This window comes from Lasioglossum baleicum, chromosome 13 (assembly GCF_051020765.1).
Source record: "Lasioglossum baleicum chromosome 13, iyLasBale1, whole genome shotgun sequence".
In the NCBI taxonomy this organism is placed as follows: domain Eukaryota; kingdom Metazoa; phylum Arthropoda; class Insecta; order Hymenoptera; family Halictidae; genus Lasioglossum; species Lasioglossum baleicum.
The window spans coordinates 11,904,509-11,926,133 of NC_134941.1; the positions used below are offsets into that span (position 1 = coordinate 11,904,509).

Here is a 21,625-nt window from a genome sequence, read left to right on the forward strand (position 1 = left end):
GCGTGGCACTGAAGACAACGCTCTATCTTACAGAACATGTAAAAAGTAATATCAAAGATTTAAAGCCGGAAATTTTAATTCGGAAGACGACGATCATTATTCAGGTGCACCGAGAAATTAGAGGAATTGCTCAACGAAAATCCGACCCAGACGCAAGGAGAATTGTAGTCACCAGACAAGATTTTATTAGAGTAAACTTTACTTTACCGGACTCAAAATTAGTACTTTTCTCCAACGAATTATGATGTATTTGGTATGTATTACAGTAGATTTGTACCCGAGGCGGCTGCAGATCGAAGTTTCGATCCTCTAGGATCAATAGTTGATAAACTATGATCGCTTAAAGTTGAGCATTTTTGACAGGTTTGGCGCCGCCATATTGGTTTGTAGTGACGACCGTGAGCCACTTACCTTGCCGCCCCCTCGACCTAATCCTAACCAACTTAGTAAGCGGCGTGCGACCGTCACTGCAAACCAATATGGCGGCGCCCTGTCAAAAACACTGCAGATTGCTCAACTTTAAGCGAGCATAACTCCTGAACCATTGATCCTACAGGATCGAAACTTCTGGAAATCTACTGGATTACATACCAAATGCATCATAATTCGTAGGAGAAGGCACAAATTTTGAGTCCGGTAAACCGAAGGTACATTTTACGTACATAACACGTAATAAAATCTTGAGTTTCGGAAAAAAGGGGTAAGAACTTATTTGCACAGCTAATACAATACGCGATTAATGAAATGTTAATTGATTCGGCCCGTGGGCGGTTCGCATAATACCAAGCAGTGGCCGTCTCTCACCGTGGATGAATGGATATATTGGTGTCAACGGTCCACGAATGGGGACAATCGATAGAAAGTTGAAGATGATCGGCTCAATCTGGGCGTGATCAATAGGACTCGAAATTGTAAACGCGGCAATTATATCAGTCACAATGAAGCGCCCAGCGTTCATCTTCATTGGCGGAGAGGATCGGCGATACAATTCCTCCAGCGAGCACGTCGATCACGGATTCGCTGTCGAAGTTGTTGACGGGATGAATGCTCGCTCGGGGGGGGGGGGGGGGGGATAGTTAGGATACAGTTTGACGAGAAGACAGCGGCCGTTCAGTTTCTTCTTCGTGCGTTCCACCGATCCGATGAAAATAAACACAGAGTGGAATTCATTTAAATGCAAATTGACGCGGGTAACAGACGAGCGTGAGAGGGACCAGTGAACTGACCTATCCCTTGGTCGGGCCAGACACGATGCAGTAGAACCTGCAGACGCGTAAACAATTTTTTTACTAATTTTAATGCGCTGGAATCCTTGCACCGCTGGAAAAAACTCGTTCATCTTTTATTCATTGTTCTTCTGTCCGACGCCGTGGACCCAGCAATAATGTTAGGGAACGTGCAACTTTTATCGCTGTGGGACGTGGGAACGGCAAGGATATAAATATCGAAGGCTGTCGTAAATTCGGTCCTTCTCGAGATTGCGCCATTGGTCGTGCGGATCGACTGGTTCGCCGTTTTCATGCAGACGGTTTTCAGTCTTCGCTGCGAGTGTTTTTGACTGGTCTTAGAACTCGTCCAGAGATCCTAGAATTTTTCCAGAGGTCCTATGATTTTTCCACGTCGACACCGGCCCTGGCACATGGCAAGGCGAGGCCGCGAAGCAGGCCTCCTTGCCCCCGGGCACGTTGGATTACTGTTAAGTCACGTAATAAAGTGACGGTCATTATTATGCGGCTATTGCGCGTTGCATGCTTCCAACTCATACTATTAAAATAGTAATGAGACACGATACGACCGGAGGATTCCTTCGCCGCGCTAAATACCGCCGGGCGAATAGTATCCTCTTTCACGGTTTACGATCTGGACGCGCCGCTGCTCCGGTCCAGCAGATCCTGCCCGAGGGGAAGATCGTCGTGCGATGATCCATGCCGAAAGATTCGCCGGGACACGCTCCGGGGGGTCCCGCTGGATCCTCGGGAACGATGGAAATTAGGAAATGTAAATTGGAATTTCTCCCCGATACCCGGACCCAGCTCGATATTAAATTCCTCGGCTTTTATTATCGTTTCGAGGCATCCGCCCTCTGGAGAACATCCGTTTGACGTTAATCGGTGTCGGTTAATACGCTGCTGCCGGTTCCTTTGAACCAATTAATCGCTTACCTTTGGTGTAAGACGGTCCACGGAACTGTCCCTGAAAATTTGCTGTCGGTGGATCAGCAAGATTCTTTGTCTGATTCTTCATTTTCGTCTTATGTAAAGAGGACTCTGGACCTATCGCGTGCGAGTATCTCGCGATTTGTCCGAGAATTGCGAGAACGTTTCGAGAGGCAAAATCATGGTCTTCCAAAGAGGTGGAATCTTGTAGGGAACGTCTGGAGCAGGACAGATTTTACGAGGTAGCCGTGCCGCGGTAAAACTCGATCGAACGACAGCCCTCGTTACGATTATCGCTGGACCATTCGTATCAAACCGGGTTCTACAGCTCGTAAAGCGTGCACGGGATCCCTTCGACTCGTCTTCACGGCCCACTGGCCTACATTTCCCTTAATTTCATTCACGAGCGTAAGCGACATCTTGAAAATTCATCGGAATGGTCGGAATCGGGGTTTCAACCCCGTGCCCTCTTTCTCTCTCGAGCATTCTCGACGCGACAGGCACCATCCATGCTGCGTGTGTACGCATCCGACGCCACTATTTATAGAGTCCCATTACCTTGCGAATAATTGAGTTTGGCTTTCGTTCGCATCTGGCACATTCAGCCTGCTCCCGTTCCTCGCAATCAGTACTCGCCGACGTTTTTCCACGGCTAGTCCGCCGACACTTTGATCCTCTCTCTCACGGTTCCACCGCGATATGGGGATCCAGATCGCGAGAAGATCCTTTGCTGGAAAATAACGAGACTGTGGTGGACTGGACTCCAGCTGGAAATGGTCAGTGGCCCCGGAAATCAATCCGTTCAATTTTATTTCGCGATATTCCGTAGCATTCAGAGCTTATTCCCGTTTAAAAATGAGTAGGGAGCAGGAAGAGGTCGGAGAGGGAAGATATTCTTGGCTTTGAAAGGTCGACGACGGTGGCAACGGTGTGGAGTAGGCGTGGCTTGCACCGAATGGGCGTGGCCTCCTTGCTCTCGGTTTCCGTGGAACCCGACCACAGCCCCCCCTTCGATATCTCTAATCTGTTACTAACTAACCAAACATTTTAACATACAATGTCGAGGACAGAATTGGAAGAATAAACAAACAATAAAACGATAGTGCAAGAAAGATAGGATCGCTGGAAGCATGGATTTTGGCAAGGACAGAAAAAGAATGGATAAAAACGTGCGGAAGAAGTCTTGATACGGTTCCGCGACCTCGTTTTTGTTCGGGAGGCCAGTGGTTCGGCAAGAAAGAATATTTACTGGGTCGGGTCGGATTTCTCTCTTGAATTGATAACAATAATCGCGAGCCTAATGCGATCCCCTCGAAGTAGAGACGTCTTTCGCAAACGTTGTTCTCGTTCTGCGAGCGCGCAGCCGGTCGGCGGACGTTGAAAAACGGAACGATAGAGATAAATGAATGAACGGTGGCGAGTGATAAGCGGCGGACTCGGGCCGAAAATAGGACGTGCAACTAGACAACCGGTTAATTAGCGAGCCGGCACCCGGCCGGGTTCTAATTATTTTCCACGGTCGTGTGCTGGGGAATTAAACCGAAACGATCGGCCCGTGCCGCGGGAACCTCTCGCAGGCCGCAAGGCTAACTGGATAATCGCGTAATCGGTAAGAGTTTTCACGTCGGCCAATTGCTGATAATTGTTGACCCTCTTAGGAACAACTGCCAGACGAGACGACGCGGCGCAGAGGAAAAGCAACGTTCGCGATTCTAATAATCCCAAATCGGCTCGGTACTTTCTAATTAATAGAAAGAATCCGCTGGGACTGCTAATGAAATTTAAACTGCCGAGGTCGGGTATTGAATTCCAATCGCACGGATGTGGGAAAGAATTCTAATCGCTGGCCGGATTATGCTAACTTCGCCGGAAAGTATTAGCATCTATAAAAGTTGAATCGAACAAAATGGAGAACATACCGCGAAACTGAAGACCTATGAATAAAAGTGATCGTGTGCTTTCCTCGGTAGAAAATCGTTTTTAGGAAAAAGTGTGAGCACTTTTACAGCGAGATAACGTTTGAACGATAAACGCCTGACTGGTTTGACCGAACGCTCCTCGCCAGAGGTCTAGATAGAAGGCAGTTAATAAATTTAATTGGTTCCGCGATCGAGAGATACTGGGAAAGAAGTCTGCCGTGGAGAGAGTCGGTCTCCACAAATCTTTCGGATCGCAGCTGCAATTTGTTTTCCGGAAACAGAGGCTCGTCCGTTTCCACCGGCGAGAACGCGAATTTCAATATCTCAATCCACGCCGGCCAGGGGTCGTGCACTTCTAACGAACTGCAGCTGCATAACTCTCACAGTCCGTTGCACCGTAGGCGCAAACTGCATGTCCGCACGCGAGTTTAAATCCCATCTTACGTACGCATCGCGTTCGCCAGCGATCGATATCGCGTGGAAATTATCGCTTGTTCCGATGGCGTTTCGATGACATCGTGACTTCGCCCACGCAATCGATAGACCCCCTCCACGCGCCAGCAATTTACCATACTCGAACACCGTAAAAACTTCTCGCTAGAACCGAGTATCTTTACCGGCTTCTCTATTTTTATTCCGTTCCGAAAATTTCGAGAACTGGCAAACCGTGGTCGTAGATATTTAATGAGAAATGTTCAGCTAATCAAATTCTCGAAATCTAGCTGCACGGTAGTGCACCAGCCAAGTTCTCGCAGTACCTCCTTTTACACGAAACAACTTAGCCGTTTTTTAGAGGCTTGTAACTCGGCACTGGAGGCAGACGGAGAGATGTAATTTCGTACACTTGTTAAATACTAACATGTCTCAATATTGACAAAACATTAATCTTCCAACATTAGTAGGTTCCGAGATATAGGACCTCAAAAATCGCTAAATTTGTCACTGACTGACTGATTGACAGATCATCAAAATCTTTTGGGTACTTCCCATTGACCTACAAGCTTGAAATTTGGTACATAGGTCCACCATAACAAACACTCAAAGAAATAATTATCAAAGTTTGAAATTTTACACCTTAAAGGGGTGGTATTGAAAAAAAACATTACGAAATAGGTATAAATAGGTAGTAAAACGAACATGCATTTATTAATTTACTTAATGTCTACCTTAAAGATAAAAAATGTTTAGGATTTAATGAATCAGGGATAAGAATAATATCTACTTGATAATTGATGAAATTTCAACAAAAATGGATGAAATCCCAACAAAAACATCCTGTAAAAAGCGTTTGTAAAAATTAGTTTAAAAGAACGCTATTTACTTTTTAAAGAGTCGCATGGAGGGCTAAATTATTCAAACTTGGCCGTTACTTTTTAAACCAGTGGCCATAAAAGGTGTTAGGTAGCGGCCAAGTTTGAATAATTTAGCCCTCCATGTAACTCTTTAAAAATTAAATAGCGTTCTTTTAAACTAATTTTTACAAACGCTTTTGTCAGTATTGCGAGAGGTATTTCTAAGCTAACGAACTTGGTCGTGTTTTGTTTGATCTCACAACTTTTTACGGCCATAGGAACTTGGCTCCTGTTTACAGGATGTTTTTGTTGGGATAGATACATCTGCTCCACACATTCGCAGAATTTCCGGAACGAGAAACCTCATCGGTCTTTAAAAATTAATTAACCACTCCCGAAGGCAACGTTACAACGTTCTATATGCAGCGATTCTCGATTACGCTGCCATTAATTTTTATCACGTCAGTGTATCTATGTTAAACCACATCGCGCCGGCGTTTATCGCCGCATAATCTTCCCCGCGTTCATTTTATTCCACCCCGCGACGGCATTGCGTTACATAAAAATGATCCGGCTTAACGAGCAGATTGTATTATGAACGATTCATTTTATTGGCTGTCAATAACGATCGGCAAAAACATCGCGACACGCGCGTACACTTTTTCGTTCGCGATTCATTCGCGGAAACGTTAATTGAACGTGTCCGGGTCAATGGAAATGTTACGCTCCCGGCACGGTGATATTACTACAGAATAAATATTTAACTGCGGCGTTAATTACTTCCGATCCATTAACACGTATCACCACACGCCGGCACACTCTCGCGAATCAATTTGTTCGGTCGTGCACGCGGGGAGGGGAGAAACAAAGTTGTTTTTACCTGGAAAATTATTCGAACACCTGTGCTCGGATGTGATCGATTCGCGAGAGTCTATTGCCGAGGCCGGTTCCGAATCGAGTCAATAAACTACCGATTTTATCAGTATTTCGCGGAGGGGTTCGTCGACAACCCATTTCACCGACACTGTTTTCATCGACACGGTCAAATCGTCGACAAATTCATCGACACGATTTGACCGACACTATTCTATTTGTGGAATTATTGTACAGTTCTGTTATGTTTTGTAGTCTGTATATGTACATTCGTAGCATTCGTTCTGTCTATTCACATTTTTTAAATGTATTTACACAATTATGTTTGAAATTAAATGAAATATTATGATTTTTTATTCATTTGTGTATACCTATTAATAAAGTTTGTTTATTTGAAGAAATTCTGATTAATAAAGTAGCGATAAAAACTTTGATCTAAGTAACAATGCTTTGTAATTCTCTTTAGTATTTTTAAACAAGCAACTAAATGCGTCGAGAACATAACAATCATAATAACGATTAGTCTACATTAGCAAGTACGCGAATTTGGTGTCAGTGGAAATGAATGAACTGAAACTTATCGCTAAAAACGGACTGTCGATGAAAACATATGTCTACGATTTGACCGTGTCGATGAAAACAGTGTCGGCGAAATGGGTTTTCGACGAACCAAGGGTAACCCTTCGCGGAGATGATCACGAGAGCTCGACGTTGTTGGTTCGATCATTTCCTTCCTCGTGCAACAAGTAGCCGAAAGATACCGCGCCGGTAATTAAACGGAATTTTTCCCCGCGGCGGGAAATATCGTTCCCACGGCCGGACACGTATTTCCACCGGCGGAACAGCAATTAACGACGTCGCGTCGTTATCTGGAATCCTTCCGATCCCGTCGCGCACGTATCATCGCCATTAATTCGGCGCAGAATTAAAATTTCCCTCCCTTTACCCTCGCTTTTCCTACCGGGACTCGAGGATCGCCGCCTAGATTGCGCATCCCCTGCAAATTCATTTTAATTCGATTATCTTCGTCGTCCGACTGCAGATTCCACGTCAGGTACCATCGATAGCAACTCTCGAATTACCTTGAAATCGTTGGCGGTATTAACCCATTGCGTACTCTGATTTCCGTTTCGAATCGTGCACTAAGGAGTAGCATAAAAATATTTGCTCAAATTTAACCTCTGGCATGGAAAGATTAAGGGGGAAACCTGTGTAAATGGCCCGTTTTTCAAGGATTTTGTTTAAAAAATGTAATGCTTAGATCGATCTAAAATTTCAGGTATTATTTATTGGTTATAGTGTAACAAAAAGTATTTTTTGTAAGAATGAATTGTTAATAATAATTCTGCAATGACGGCTTCAAAATGGCATCCGGTAAATGCACCGTGCAGCGTACAGAGCACAAAAATGATCTGAAACAAAAAAATCCAAATGCAATCGTTAGTTTATGCAAAAACGCTCAGCATGACGTTTTTCTTTTTTAAAATTTGCAAAATTGCAGAAATGGCGACGTTTTGAAGAAAAACGTATTTTCTGATAGAAATAATTGGTAATAACAATATTTTAAATAAAAAATTAAAAAATCGGAGCTCGTCATGCTGAGGCCAATTGTTCATTGAACATATATACCAAGTTTCATAAAGATCGAGTAATTAGTTTTTGAGCTACATTGCACGGCGTGCGAAATTTTGCGTTTCGAGAAAAATGCGTTTAAAGTTTGATTAAAGTAATAGAAAAGCGGTGTTTTGCTAATCTGCGATTCCAGGGCCATAGAACAGATCTTCCTCTTTGTCAAAATGTTGCATTTCAGCCGTTAAGCTTAGCGGACTTCGAGCGAAGCGCTCGCTTCACTTTATTTTGAAAATAACGTACAAGAACATCTCTGATAGCTTTCTAACTTTTCTTATCGTATTCCCGAGGAAATTTCCTATCGATTTAAGCAAAAAAGAAATGCTCAAAAATTTCATTTTACACAGGTTTCCCCCCTTAAAAAATTTGGTACTTCATGGGCTGAGCAGTGTACAATTCGACGTGCTCCGGTAAGAAAGCTCACGAGGGGATATCGATTGAGAACCGGTTTTCCTATTGAGCGCATTTGACGAGCTTCATCGTGGCGGAAAGCTGGCGACGGAATAGTCGCTCGCAATTAGACAAAGTGAGTGGGAGAGTGCCGTGCGGGGCGTCGTTAATTTCCTCGAAATTGGACAATGGTGTATACCGTTGACACGGCTTTTGTTGCCCGTCCCTGCTGCTTCTCTCCTCTCTTTATTCGTGGAAACGCACCACGGGGTCCTCGACTAGATTACCATTCGAGAGGATTAGTTTCTCCTTACTAATCGGCGGCGATGAATGTTGAATGGGCCTATGCCTGCGCGCCTGCCTGCCTGTTCGACGTTCACCGGTGTACAATAACAAATCATTAATTCGTTACCGGGATCGAGTGTACACGCCGCGTCGTTGATCCGCCAGCAACGATTCTCACGCGTTCGCCCTCCGGCAAATTGATACGGCCGTGAGAAACTTTGTTACATGCAAATTAATCTTGCAAAATTGATCGGGGACCGATATTCGGCCAGATTGCTCGGGAATCGTTCGTTCGATCCCCGTGCGTACACAGAAGCACAGCAATCACCGAGACTCTCGCCCCGTGATCGTGTTCGAAGAGATCTCTCACGAGTCGCCGCCGAAATAATTAAGATTCGGGAACTTGTTATTTAAATCGGGACCCTCCTTCTTCGTGTAGCCCCGATCTCATCGGCCCTGCATTTCCCGATGATCTCGCTCGCAGCTCGCGCTGTCGATGGGTTAATAGGATTCCCCCGCCGTCTGTAATTAATCAGCCTCTTCCGGGATAATGAGTTCTTTGCGAGCGGCACATCGATATTCCTCCCCTCTCTCACTTACCCTCCTCCCGAGAGCGATATCCGGCGAAGGCTTAAGGAGACATTCTTCTTTTCGAGGCGGTTTTTCCGCGAATTTTTAGCGTTTTTTTGCCAGAAAAACCACCACACCTGTTGCATTGCCATTTTGCACACGTATTCATTCGTTCTTCAAGTGCACGTGTGAATTTTTTCAAGTGAAAGTAAGAAGAATTACACGAGTTATACAGGGTGTGTCCGTTAAGTTATGTCACCACTTTTTAGGCATTTCCAGTGGTGCAATTAAAAAATGTTTTAGACCAAAGTTTGTCAGTACTTGGTGAGCTACATGTTCGTATATTCTTAAATCTGAAAAAATGCTTTTTACGTAAAAAAGTGATGGTCACCTTGACTTTTTTAAATGGCACCATATGTTTTGGACATCATGGGATTGTTTTTGACGTCGAGACGAATTTGACAGTGTACTATACTATGACCTTTCGAATTGAAATCGAAGATCAAAAACCAGAAAACCCCCCGTTTTCCCTGTAAACGACGTTAATCGGTCAATTTTTAACCGGTTCGAGGTGTTTCCAGCTTTCCGTTCCAAGTCTCGCGGAAATTGGAGCTGCTCGAGTGCTACGGATAAACGGAAAAACAGGACAGAACCGTCTCTCTCTCTCTCTCTCTCTCTCTCTCTCTCTCTCTCTCTCTCTCTCTCTCTCTCTCTCTCTCTTCCGTCTCGTTCGGAGTAGTCGAGATTACTGAAGTTTGTATTACGGAGTAAAGTCGGCTGTTTCCTAATTGGGAGCCTGTCCGTTCAAAACTAGATACCTGCTCCGAAAATATCGGTTTAAAACGGTTACATCAAGCTTCTAATTAAAACAATTATGGCGGACTTTTATTCCGAACAATTGCGACCCGAGAACCGTTTCCAACCTGGTTCTGGTTTATTTTCTGCGATGTATTCCGAGCGTCCAGTCAATGATCTTGTATAAAACAACGCGAAAATTGGCGACAGAAAAGAATCGACAAAAATGTCCTCTTTTAAGCAGTCCCCAGAACTCGATGTTCGATAATCATATTTGTCAGGGTCCACAGGAGACCGTGTTATCCTTTAAAGAGAGCATCCAGCCGGTCCGCGTTGTTTTCCAACAGCGGAGCTCCGGTATCGATCAGCGGCATTTATAAATAAATATACAGCATTCAGCTAGAATGTCGAGCGGAAGTAACGTGTACGAAGATGAAAGTGCAGCCTCCCAGAGGGGCGAACTTTGTGTCGGAGCTCCCGGGTGAGCGGTACCCTAAAATATTTCAGTCTGCGACTTGCGAACTGCTGCTCGACGCAGAAGTAGAACTACTTGTCGAACCGATCTTCTTTGGTAGAAGCTGATTCCTTTCTAATGCTCCACTTCAGCATCGGTCCCGACGAAGACTAACTCGGCTCTTTGTGGTCTTTGCCTCGAAACGTTTTAAATGTAAGAAGATTTGTAGAAGCCTCTGAAGAAAGATCTATTGAATTACCAAAACTTCTTTCTGTTTCTCTGAATAATGCAAATGTATGAACGAATTTGAAACGTTAACCCATCTGCAGATCGTCCGTGAATATAAGAGAAGATTGGTTTGGTGATCGTTAGACAGCGGATTTTATGCATTTGTAACAAAAATGAGTATTAAGGTTGTTGGATAAGATCCGCGCTATCTAGCGATCATTTTCTGGTTTCCCTTGCGACGAAGTGGGTAATGCTGAAGCATTTTTCCACAAAATCGCCAGGGGAGAGAAGATAGAGGATGGTCGCAGAAGGGTTAATAGAGACGCATTTCCGTGGCACGTGGTGAAAGATGCTCCGTTTCTGATTTCAGGAGTTCTCTCAGCTAACAAAGGAGCTCGCAGCGGCCCGCGAGGGCATCCTCGCGAGGGATGAGGAGATATCGGAGCTGAAAGCGGAGCGGAGTAACACTCGCGTACGTAGAGAGCCTCGTTGTCGTCGTGTCTGCTCTAATACTTTTTAGAGTTTGAATGCGGCACTTGTTCCCGCGATATTGCTCATTGTCTGCTGTCTGTTTCGATTTTGCAGCTTCTGCTGGAACATCTAGAATGCCTGGTCTCGCGGCACGAACGGTCCATCAGGACCACTGTGATGAAGAGGCAGCAGGCCACTCAATCCGGAGTGTCGTCCGAAGCCGAGGTGCTTAAAGCGCTGAAAAGTCTGTTCGAGCACCACAAGGCTCTGGACGAGAAAGTAAGAACTTCGGATCTATTGTTTGACGACGTTCCCTCCAACCTTGCAGCCGGATCAACAACGATTCCGGTTTAACCCTGAACCTAGATTCGCGTAGACTCCAACCAACTGAAGGTCGAGCTGGCTAAAAAATCTTCTCTACTATTTCAAGTCGAAAAAAACTAACAAATCGAAAGAATTGGCCAGTAGATCACGGCTTCGCGGAAGAACTCCAGGACCCTCTTCTTTCTCGTAGAACTCTAATTTCGAGCGAGTTGATGGTCCCAAGATCCTCCCGAGATGACTCACGAGATCGCACTCCAGCATCTGGAGGACCTAGACGCTAATTGCAAGGGTAGACGAACGCGAAACAGAGGTTGAACAACGCGAATCCCGTGTTTTAGGGTTAAACGTGGAACGGTCTTGCGGCGGAGGCTGCTAAGATGCGAGATAATAGGTTCATTAAAATCCCCTTTAATAACCGGCAACCAATTTTCAGGTGCGGGACCGTCTGCGCATGGCACAGGAGAAGAACAAGAGCCTGGAGGAGGAACTAGCCATTACCAAACAGGAGGTACCGCTTTCCCTAAGTATTGTCGCTAGACTGCGGATTTTTATAGGCCATTCCGTGGAAACCGCTGAGGAGGGGCGAATTTATTTGATGATCGCGAGACACCCCCTTGCGTGAAAAGTAAAGCGAGAATATTCTTAAAAGCTCGCCGATTTTCTTTGCATCTGAAACGATCAGAACTTCTTTGTCTTTGATAATTCCCTAGAAATCCGCAGTGTAGTTTTATCGTTGGATCGCACAGTGGTCCAAACGGCCGATTTAGGAGTGCAAAAGTCAAAAAACCAAACATGAAGTAGGCATTTAATACTGTTTCTTGCATCAACACACATGTCTGTAGAAGCTAAAATCAACAATTTTGGCATAGGTTGAAAGTAGCAGTATGAAAAGTACATCGATACAAAGGACATCCTTTTCACCTATTATTTATTGTTTAGAACGTTAATATTGTTTCTAATTATAATAGCCGTGTTCAGAAGCATTAGAAAGATATGAAAAAGAAATGAAATAATTTTTCGGAAATGTTTAAATAATGTTCCTCAAGGAAGTATTAAGAAATTTATTTTTTAAGTTTGTTGTAGGAAATATTAATGAGATATTCGCCCGTATTCGCGTTAACTTTTGCATGAATATTAGGAATGGAATATGTAGTTTATGGTTTGATCAAATTTGTTTGCAGAAAATTGCAGATTAGCAAGTTATTTTGTTTTTTCCTGGTATTTTCGGCAATAAATCGTGAAAATCTGCAATTTTTACCATTTTTAAACGTTTGTAGCTTTTTGACGAAATGCAGATTTTGACGAAAGTTTCAGAATATGTTTAATTGACACAGATCTACAAAACGTGTTTTTTAAATTTTCAATATGGGCCCACATAAAAAAGTCAAACCATCAACTTTAGTATTTTTTCAACAATTCCGATCAATTGCAATTTTTGAAAAAATTTCTTTTCACATCGTTTAGTAAACTAATTGCTCTAGCTTCCTAAAAAGTTCAAATCGTATAGTACAATATTAAAAAAGTTATCGTCTTCTTTAGAGCGGTCTTAAACTTTCGTCCGCTACAGTATATAGACGATTAATAGACGTACTAGGCAATAATGGGTAAAGAATGCCTGGTGTTGTGGCATTGTTATTGGAGCGCCGATTGCAGTTATTTTCGCGAGTCGTAGAGAGCGTAAACAAAAAGAGATTGATTTTCTATTGTTATGGGCCACCCACACGAATGTTTCCCATTCTTATTTCATTTCTGAAAGTTATACTTTTGTAAAAAAAGAAGAATTGCGTACAAGTTCCTTTTTTTCTGTCGCTGTAAATTAAAACTGGCATTATAAATTGAAATACGTTGCTTCCTCTGCTATATTCTAAGAAAAAAGAATATTTCAATAAACTTAGGGAACTCCATTAGCCTTCTTTATACTTACCTAATGTGTATAGAATACATGTAACACAGAATTATCGATTATTAGAAGCGTTTAGACTTTTGCACTCCTAAATCGGCCGTATGGACCACTGTGGGCCGGTCCGTTTGAGGGACGGTGATCGAACGGCGGACGATATTGATCGTTTAAATGTCTTGAACCGCAGCTCCAGCAATACATAATGAGCGGGCACGCGCCTAAGGCCATCGAGGACAGGCCGAAGGAAAACGGGCAGGCGGAAGACAGCCAGCAACAGAACAAGGTAGCCGAGAAACGTGGATACGATATACCGCACACCACTACCACCCATGCATAATCGCACTCACAGAATATCTCACACACACTGCCCCCTCATACTTCACAATCATCATGGATACATGCGAAAAGGTGTTCCACGTGTATTGAGCGTCGTGAAAGCTGCATCCATGCGACCTCTTTTTAAGATTTTCATTTTTCGTTCACTGTGCATGCTCATGGGTTTTGATATGATCCAAGCGTTAATCTCACGCCGACGATAAAACTGTCGTTCGATGCGACCACTCGGGGTCCTATCGTACTCTATTTCTCTCTTTCTTTCTCTCACTCTCTGTCTCTCTTTCTGCGATGTAATACACGCTTCTAATCTCGCCGTTGGTTATCGATCGATCCAGTCATTGGTCACAGATTTTAGCTCTCTCGAGATCCTGGAAACCGTTCGATCATTCTCGCGTCACCAAATCCAATAGCGTCACAGAATTCATTCCATGAATCATCGAAGAAAAGCCTTCTTCCTTCTTTGATCCTCTATGCACACGCAGGCCAACAATATCAAAAATATGTAACCACGCGTACAGCTTGAAACATCGATCTCCTAATCGGAATTATACAATCGTTTATATAATCGTATGAGCATAGCGCCGTACCTTGTCGCAGAGAGGATCAAACTTTTATTAGGACTGCAGTCATGACGTATTTAGAATCATATAGCTCGAGAGGCCAAGGTATTCGTGCGGCCAGTTTCAAAAGATTAAGAGAACTGTATTTTGTGCTACAGTGGCAGACACAAGCGAGGAGTCACTGTTTATCCTTTACATTTCTGTTTTAAATCGTATACAATTGACCGTAGAAAATAAACAATGATTTCTCATGTTTGTCAGCCACTGTACTCGCACATTTTGGTTTCCTAGACCAACACTTGATGTGATTTTTACAAACAAACAAAGTTAGCGCGGATGCTACACGAGCACCTTCCTCGAACATGAAACGTCATCGCAGAGCGCGAATCTGTACCGATCGACATCAGAGCTCGGCTGCCACGTGTGCTCGTCAATCACCTCGATCGTTGCATCCATAAGAGTGCGTCTGCGTTAGTGCACGGTAGTGGCTTAGTCGCGTATAGTTGTCTAGCCGTAGTAGTTGGGAGATCGCGCGGCGATGCAGGACAGGCAATGCGAGCGAGGCATTCTGAATGTAGTGTTGTGATCGGGCAGAATGAGACTGAGCAGGCGGCGGGCCAGCAAGAACGCCAGCAACAACAACACCCGCAGCAGCAGCAACAGCAGCAGCAACAACAACAACCACAGCCGCAGTCGATACAAAAACTAGGTACCGAGAGGTCGACTGAAATTGGCAATAGGCTGAGCAATGGCAGTCTGGACCCGGCGGACCAGGACACCACGGCGAGAGTAATTGATTTGCAAGCTACCGTTGACAAGCAGGTATGACAACACGCGTCGATCCGAGCGAAATCGAACTTTGCGTACGTATGATCAGCCTTCTAGAGAGATCCAGGTAGATCTTCGATGAAACGCGGCTCTTTCGACCCCACGCTGCCCAGCTGGACTCGCAATTAGGTCGTCAGAAACATTACTTTCTTCCAAGTAAAACTTCTGAGGTTTCAATATGTTTTCATTCCAAAATCGGACATTTCACATGCGCCAGCGTAACACAATCGAAACTGTTGCTGCTACTGAGAAAAGTCCGAGACTTCAGCATGGCAGTGGAGGGTAGAAAACGTCGCAGACGCGAGTAGGGTGGAGTAACACCTTACGGGAGTGTGTCGCTTGACTGTTCCCGTAATCGTCTGTTGTCAATTCCCATAGCTGGTCCGTGTCAGTATTCCCTTGGTCTGCTGAGAGGCAGGAACGACTGCTCCATTTTCTGTTTCTCAACTGTGCGTCACCAGAGCGAGGGAATACAGCAACCGACTTTGGGAACAAACTTTCCCCGTCCCCCACCCTCTGCATGTGTTTTTGAAGACACAAGTTTGCCGAAGCGTTTTGATATCGAACAGAATAGAAACTTTCCTTGTGCGTTTTCCTTCCACTTATGGTGCATGGTCGAAGATACACTGGAAAGTGTTTCAAGGATACTTCGATAGTCTTGACTACTCTGTAACTCTCCGATAGAACCTTAACGAAATGCACTTGGCGAATCAACTGTTTTCTTCTTTTCCTTTCGAAAAAGAAATTAGTCGATAGAAACCACAACAGATTTTGTGACGTCGTGTATTTCTTTCTGCACAACTGTGGTCTCTTCTGTTGTGTTGCACCATAAGAAGTGACGCAGCCTATGGCATGTTGTGGAATGACTATGACGACGATGTTCGACGTGTTTCGCATGGTTTTTAGTGAACTAAGAATGGACCTTTCTGTCTTTCCCCCCCGTGCAGATATTTTTCTTATGAACAGCTTGGTTTATTACCGTAACAATTCGTAGACGAACACGATACAATACTGAAAACAACGTTAACACATATACAATCTACGACAGACATATACAGTGTATCTGTGACAGACGGTTTGTCGCATAACACCCCTCCCCACACGACTCAGGGACAAACGACAAAAGTTTCTTGTCTCCCGTCGCAGACTATGTATAGTAGCTGTGCCTTGTCCTCGATATGGATAACACCATACTCTTGTTACAAGCATACAACTATAGTCGGTGGTCGCGCGGATAAACAATCAATGATAACAGAGTGAAACCGTTTATTTTAGAGCTCAGAGTTGAGCACGTGGCAACGGCGGGTGGCAGAGTTAATTGGACATGTGGCAGAGTTGGAGGAAACCCTATCGAAAGCGCAGAAAGACTTGCTGAAGACCCAAGAGACGAACGTGAAATTGCAGAGAGATTTGCATGAGAATGTCGCACAGAAAGTGGATCAGGAGGAAAGGATAGCGACACTCGAGAAGCGGTACCTCCAGGCTCAACGAGAGTCCTCCAGTAGCCACGATCTCAACGAGAAATTGGAACAGGAGCTGCAGCACAAGAAGGCCCAATTAAAGGTACGTAACTGTGGCCGTTACTTTCCGACTTAAAAAACGGACACCCTGTTCACATCATTACTCGTTCATTTTTTAATAATCCGTCACTGATTTCCATACCTTCCTCAGCTCCAAGAAGAGAAGATAGCAGCTATACAGGAAAAACTGGAATTGGCAGAACAGAAATTGGCACAGTATTCCAAGCTTCCTGAAATGGAAGAGCAATTAAAGCAGAGGATGGAGGCTCTGACGCAGGTGAGGAGGCCCAACCAGGTACGCAGGGGAATTAAGTCGTTGCATCATCAATTTGTCCTTTTTTTATTCCTCTGCACTTCTGTCGACTCTCCCCAAATATATATTTACATATATATAAATATTACATATATATACAATATCTTTGTCTAGACTGCTTGCCACTCAGATATACGATTCTCTCTACTCTTCAATTCACATATTCGAATTCTCAGCGATGTGTTCTTCTTGTCGCAAATACGCAGAGTGGAGCATTTGAAACAGCTCAGCTGAATATTTCACTTGCTATCGATGGTAGAAGAAAATGCATTTGGTCCTATCAGAAAACCAGCGACACCAGATTGTTAATCAAGTGCATTTCGTCTCGTGCAGTTTTTCTCTGCCGTCAACAGCAAGATACATATTCGGATGATCTTCTTTTAAATGTTCCACCCCATATTATACCACTGTTCACGCAGTACCTGACTTTTGTCTGCCATGCAAACAACAAACACTACTCAGCCTTTTCTTACAGTTTATTATTAACATGATAACAGCTAAGGGCTCGTACAGAGAAGGTAATGTTGGAATTCGTACAATTCTCGTGTCCGAGGGATATCATAATCCGTCCAGTTTTCAATCTAACACTGAATATACCAAACAAACGCAATCGATGTGATTATTTTTTGGAGCTTGTTAGTACTTTATCGTTTCGTTTCTCTGGTCACGTTTCTTTAGAATACTGTGTACGAGGCACGTGTACATTGTTTCACTAAGTTAGACTATCTAGACTCGTCTCGTCTTTTGTCGCTCGGGACTTGAAATAGTTGATAAGTTTTCATGTAATTGTATATCGAAGGAAGGATCATTAAATCATCGTAGCTTCGCGTTTCGTACAGTAATATTAATTATGTGCATCGTTTAATAAGCAGGCTCAAGAAAGGCACGGCAGTGCGGAGGACAGGATACAGAGATTAGAAACGCAATTGGAGGAAAAGAACGCGGAAGTGATGCGTGTCAATCAACGACTTAAAATGAACGAGGAGCATAACACGCGGCTTAGTGCAACCGTTGATAAACTTTTATCCGGTAATTGCTGTACATTTCGCTTCGGTCACCCGTTAAGAAACTCTCGTAATCGATCACCGTTTCGTGTTCCCATTCAGAGTCGAACGAGAGATTGCAGGCGCATCTGGAGGAGAGAATGCAGGCGTTGAAAGAGAAGAATGCGCTGACGCAGGAGCTGGAGCAGACGAGGAAGCTGGCCGAAGACCTGCAGAACGAGAAGACAGAGATAGTGAAGGAGCTGGGAAAAGCTCGGCTCGAGATCGACAATGTGAAGCGACAAATGCTGCAACAAGAAATCGCGTTCAACATCCAACAGACAGACGCACTGACCAGAAGTTTGTCACCCAACGCAGTGGATCCTGGATCCTTCTCGAGGAGTGCGAGTCACAGTAGCTTCGACACGCACTCTCTGCCAAGGAGAACGGCGAAGCGATCTACCATCGACGAGGATACGACGAAAGTATGTATTGGATTGGCAGAGAAACCGACGGTCTCTGTGCAAAGTAAACATTTTCTGACTTCTTCTACCAGAATTACGTACCCCGTACGCTGGCAGAACAAGAATGGGAGAAGCTGCAGCAGGCGCATGTCCTCGCTAACGTGCAGCAGGCGTTTGACGTTTCCAGCGACGCCGAAGGCGACGGGGACAACGAGAGTCTCTTCAGCTGCGCGGCCGATGTAATTAGTCCGACAGATCGTTCGGAAGCTCGAACGTTAGCGGTAATGTTACAGGAACAATTAGATGCAATTAATAATGAAATTATGCTGATTCAGGTAAGCAAACGTCTATGTCTTTGTATCTATACGTACATAGATTATGCTGCCGTGTTAATTCGAATGGGCGTATCTGATGAAAAATTGATTCCGAGAAAGATCACGTGAAAGGAGACTTTCGGCAGATACGCCGATTCGAATTAAGACGCCAGCATAAACGTATCGTGTATTACAGCATGAACGTTTATGTTGCAGCAAGAGAAACAAAGTACTGAAGCACGCGCAGAAGAGTTGGAATCTCGCGTCGGTAGTCTTGAACATATGAACCTATTAGCGAGAGGACGAAGTCTTGAACGAGCATCGCCGCCGTTGAGCGGGCGATCCACGCCAAAATCTCATCATAGTCCTAATAAGGATTACTTGCATAAATATCATACTGTATGTATGCAACCAATCTACTTAATGCTTGTTTCGCAGAGTTGTTGTTTTAATATGTTGATAATTGTTTAAAGGCACCAGCATCGATGTCACCGGCGCACCTCCATCAATACGCCGCCTCATTAACTAGTCCAGGACAACTGTCGGAATCTCTTCCCGCGAGCCAGGTCAGCGACTGTTTTATTTTCCGCGTTAGCGTTAGCTAGTTAGGCGCATCAGAAGACGATATAGTATGTGTAAATTCGCAGTTACAGTTATCAGGTGAAGAATTACATTCGGTGAGCGAAAGAGACAGCACCGGTGGTGCAGGAAGTGGTGGAAGCGATGCGGCATCGCCGTTGACCGCTCGATCGATCAGGCTGGAACGCGTAGTACAGGCACTTGCTCATAGTCAAGAGGAGCTCAGAAGGTACGCACTCGATTTTCTGATTCGTTGCATTATCACCTTGGGGACGGCGTTCGCGAGTCTTATTATACCACTAGCGGGTCACCAAAGTAATTCCTACGATGCCTCCCGTCCCCAAAGTGTTAGCATCTGTAAACAACGTGAATACCTTTGAGAAAGAGACGGTGTAATTCTAAGCAGTACTTTAGCAACCACATCTCTGACCATTGAGGACATTTCGTAAAGTTTACAATTCTTGTGCGCTCGAATCTCAGCGCAATCGATCAAAGTCCTTGGCGTGCGTAGAGATGAGATTGCCAAAGGCAAATCGATAACGTTGTAAGTAGCATTGTACGTTGTTTATGCTGCCAGACGTACTGGACAAACTGGATTTCCCAGCAGTGGTCCTGTTCACAGGTTAATTAAAGATTGTAGTACTGCATGTAATCCGCAACACATGCCGCTGTGCGCGACATATTTGAGTGGTCCATGTGGGCATGAAATGAACAGCTTTGAGGTCGAGAGCTTTAGTGACGACACCGACGGTAACAGGACCCTTTTTGTACCTTTTGCTTGGCGACATGGAACTTGACTCGAGACGATCTCTCTCTTTCTCTCTTCCTTTCTCTCTATCTCTGTCTTTCTCATAGACGTTCCTGCTTCTGTTTTTGTTTTTTGTCCATCTGTCGTCTGATCCCCTAAAGCAACACCGCCTGATGGAATATAGTGTGCAAGGTGTTACATACATGCCCACAGCCCCAATTTTCGAGCACAGTGGTACGGACGAATCATCTGATAGATCTGATAGAAATGAGTCCCTGGAAGAAACTGATAGTAGCTTCTTCCACACATCGTACATTCAAGCCTGCCCAGTTCACGACAGACACCGCTGTCTCAGACAAACGAGGGAATTTAGGCAGCCAAGAGAATTGCATCGAGTTAACACCGCGTCTCGGTCTTCTGTGCGAATAAGGTTGTTTTCTACCAAATAGATTGCAAAGATATAGATCGACATAGCTCAATCAAACAATTGTACCATCCATTAAACGAAATAATAACGACTGTTCGAAACGAATATCGAAAGACCACCATCCTTCTATATCTTTGCCCCAACGAGTACACTTAAATACGACAATCTTATCTCATAAGCAGTGTTCAGCTATATTTCCAGGTTTTTATGCCTTGCCTGTAATACTGAGTAGGTATTACAAATTTCTTATTCTCTCTATTCGGTTCGGGATAGTATATATCGCTTTTTCGTTAGATCGATAGCGAAACAAGCTTGTAGCGATTCTGTCATGATTCAATTATTCAATTAGAATGTAGATAGGATCTCTTTCGCATGCAAACAAATCTATAATTATTGTTCATAATCGAATCCTTTCAAAAATATTGACAAAGGTGCTACAGTATCAATTTGTTAATGTCCCTTGTCGGTGAAAGAACCGTATTGTATACATTTCATCGTTTGAAGCTAAATTTCTGCTTATAGATTCACAAACTTCCCCAAGCGCATACACGACCATACCATCGCTAATATTTTTGACAGTAATGCAATTCACTTGGCTCAGTAAGTTCTTTGATTACACGTGGCCTCATGCAATAAGTAAAGTGCACTAAGAAGTTCAACAACGTATAGTAAAAAAGTTTTGTCCTTCGCATACATTACATGAAGTATTCTTGAGACAAAAGTCTGAAAATATTCTCTATAAATTGCATAGAATCTAGAACAGGCGATATATAAAAAGAAAAAAGCAATATAGTGTTCTTGCGTGGGCCAGAATGCATTGTTTAGAGTAGACATAGAAACTAGATTAGCGCTCCATGCAGCAGGCATGGGCAACATAACAACGGCGCACTCAATTCTGGGACTCCCCCTTCCCCATTGTCCTCACGCCACAGTAGCCAGGACAGTTTGCACAAAAACAACTTGTCCGGCGTTGGATTGCCAATTGGACAGCTATCTAGCCCGCACTTGCACATGCAGGCAGCGGTGGCTGCGGCTCAGAAGAAGAAGGGCATCAAGATCAGCCTTGGCAGATTCTTCAGTAAGAAGGAGAAGGTGAGCAACAAGTGTGTTAGCCATTTTAAATGAAACCTACAGTCTGTCACGGTAACATTGGGACACTATTAAAAGAAAAGTTGACTATCTGACGCGAAGACGTACATTGAAAATGTTCAAAATACGTTTTGTAGATTTCTTCGAATTATATGTATCCTGAAGCATCTTTGATTTT

At 44.1% G+C, this 21,625-nt stretch overlaps 1 protein-coding gene across 15 annotated transcripts in view; it reads left to right on the plus strand.

Annotated features, from left to right (window-relative positions):
- The window catches only part of Liprin-alpha (PTPRF interacting protein alpha), a 52,503-nt gene that overhangs the window by 23,914 nt on the left and 6,964 nt on the right, over positions 1 to 21,625 (plus strand). For 2 of the 15 annotated variants that reach the window (XM_076436577.1, XM_076436573.1), the window contains 15 exons: positions 10,962 to 11,063; positions 11,177 to 11,341; positions 11,820 to 11,894; positions 13,474 to 13,569; positions 14,777 to 15,004; positions 16,286 to 16,573; positions 16,682 to 16,825; positions 17,713 to 17,872; positions 17,950 to 18,311; positions 18,383 to 18,625; positions 18,821 to 19,003; positions 19,078 to 19,170; positions 19,252 to 19,412; positions 19,761 to 19,805; positions 21,219 to 21,450. In XM_076436577.1, the coding sequence (XP_076292692.1) occupies positions 10,962 to 11,063; positions 11,177 to 11,341; positions 11,820 to 11,894; positions 13,474 to 13,569; positions 14,777 to 15,004; positions 16,286 to 16,573; positions 16,682 to 16,825; positions 17,713 to 17,872; positions 17,950 to 18,311; positions 18,383 to 18,625; positions 18,821 to 19,003; positions 19,078 to 19,170; positions 19,252 to 19,412; positions 19,761 to 19,805; positions 21,219 to 21,450 (2,577 nt within the window). The remainder of the gene's footprint in view (positions 1 to 10,961; positions 11,064 to 11,176; positions 11,342 to 11,819; positions 11,895 to 13,473; positions 13,570 to 14,776; positions 15,005 to 16,285; positions 16,574 to 16,681; positions 16,826 to 17,712; positions 17,873 to 17,949; positions 18,312 to 18,382; positions 18,626 to 18,820; positions 19,004 to 19,077; positions 19,171 to 19,251; positions 19,413 to 19,760; positions 19,806 to 21,218; positions 21,451 to 21,625) is intronic. The other 13 variants (XM_076436574.1, XM_076436579.1, XM_076436583.1 and 10 more) reach the window with 12 other exon arrangements.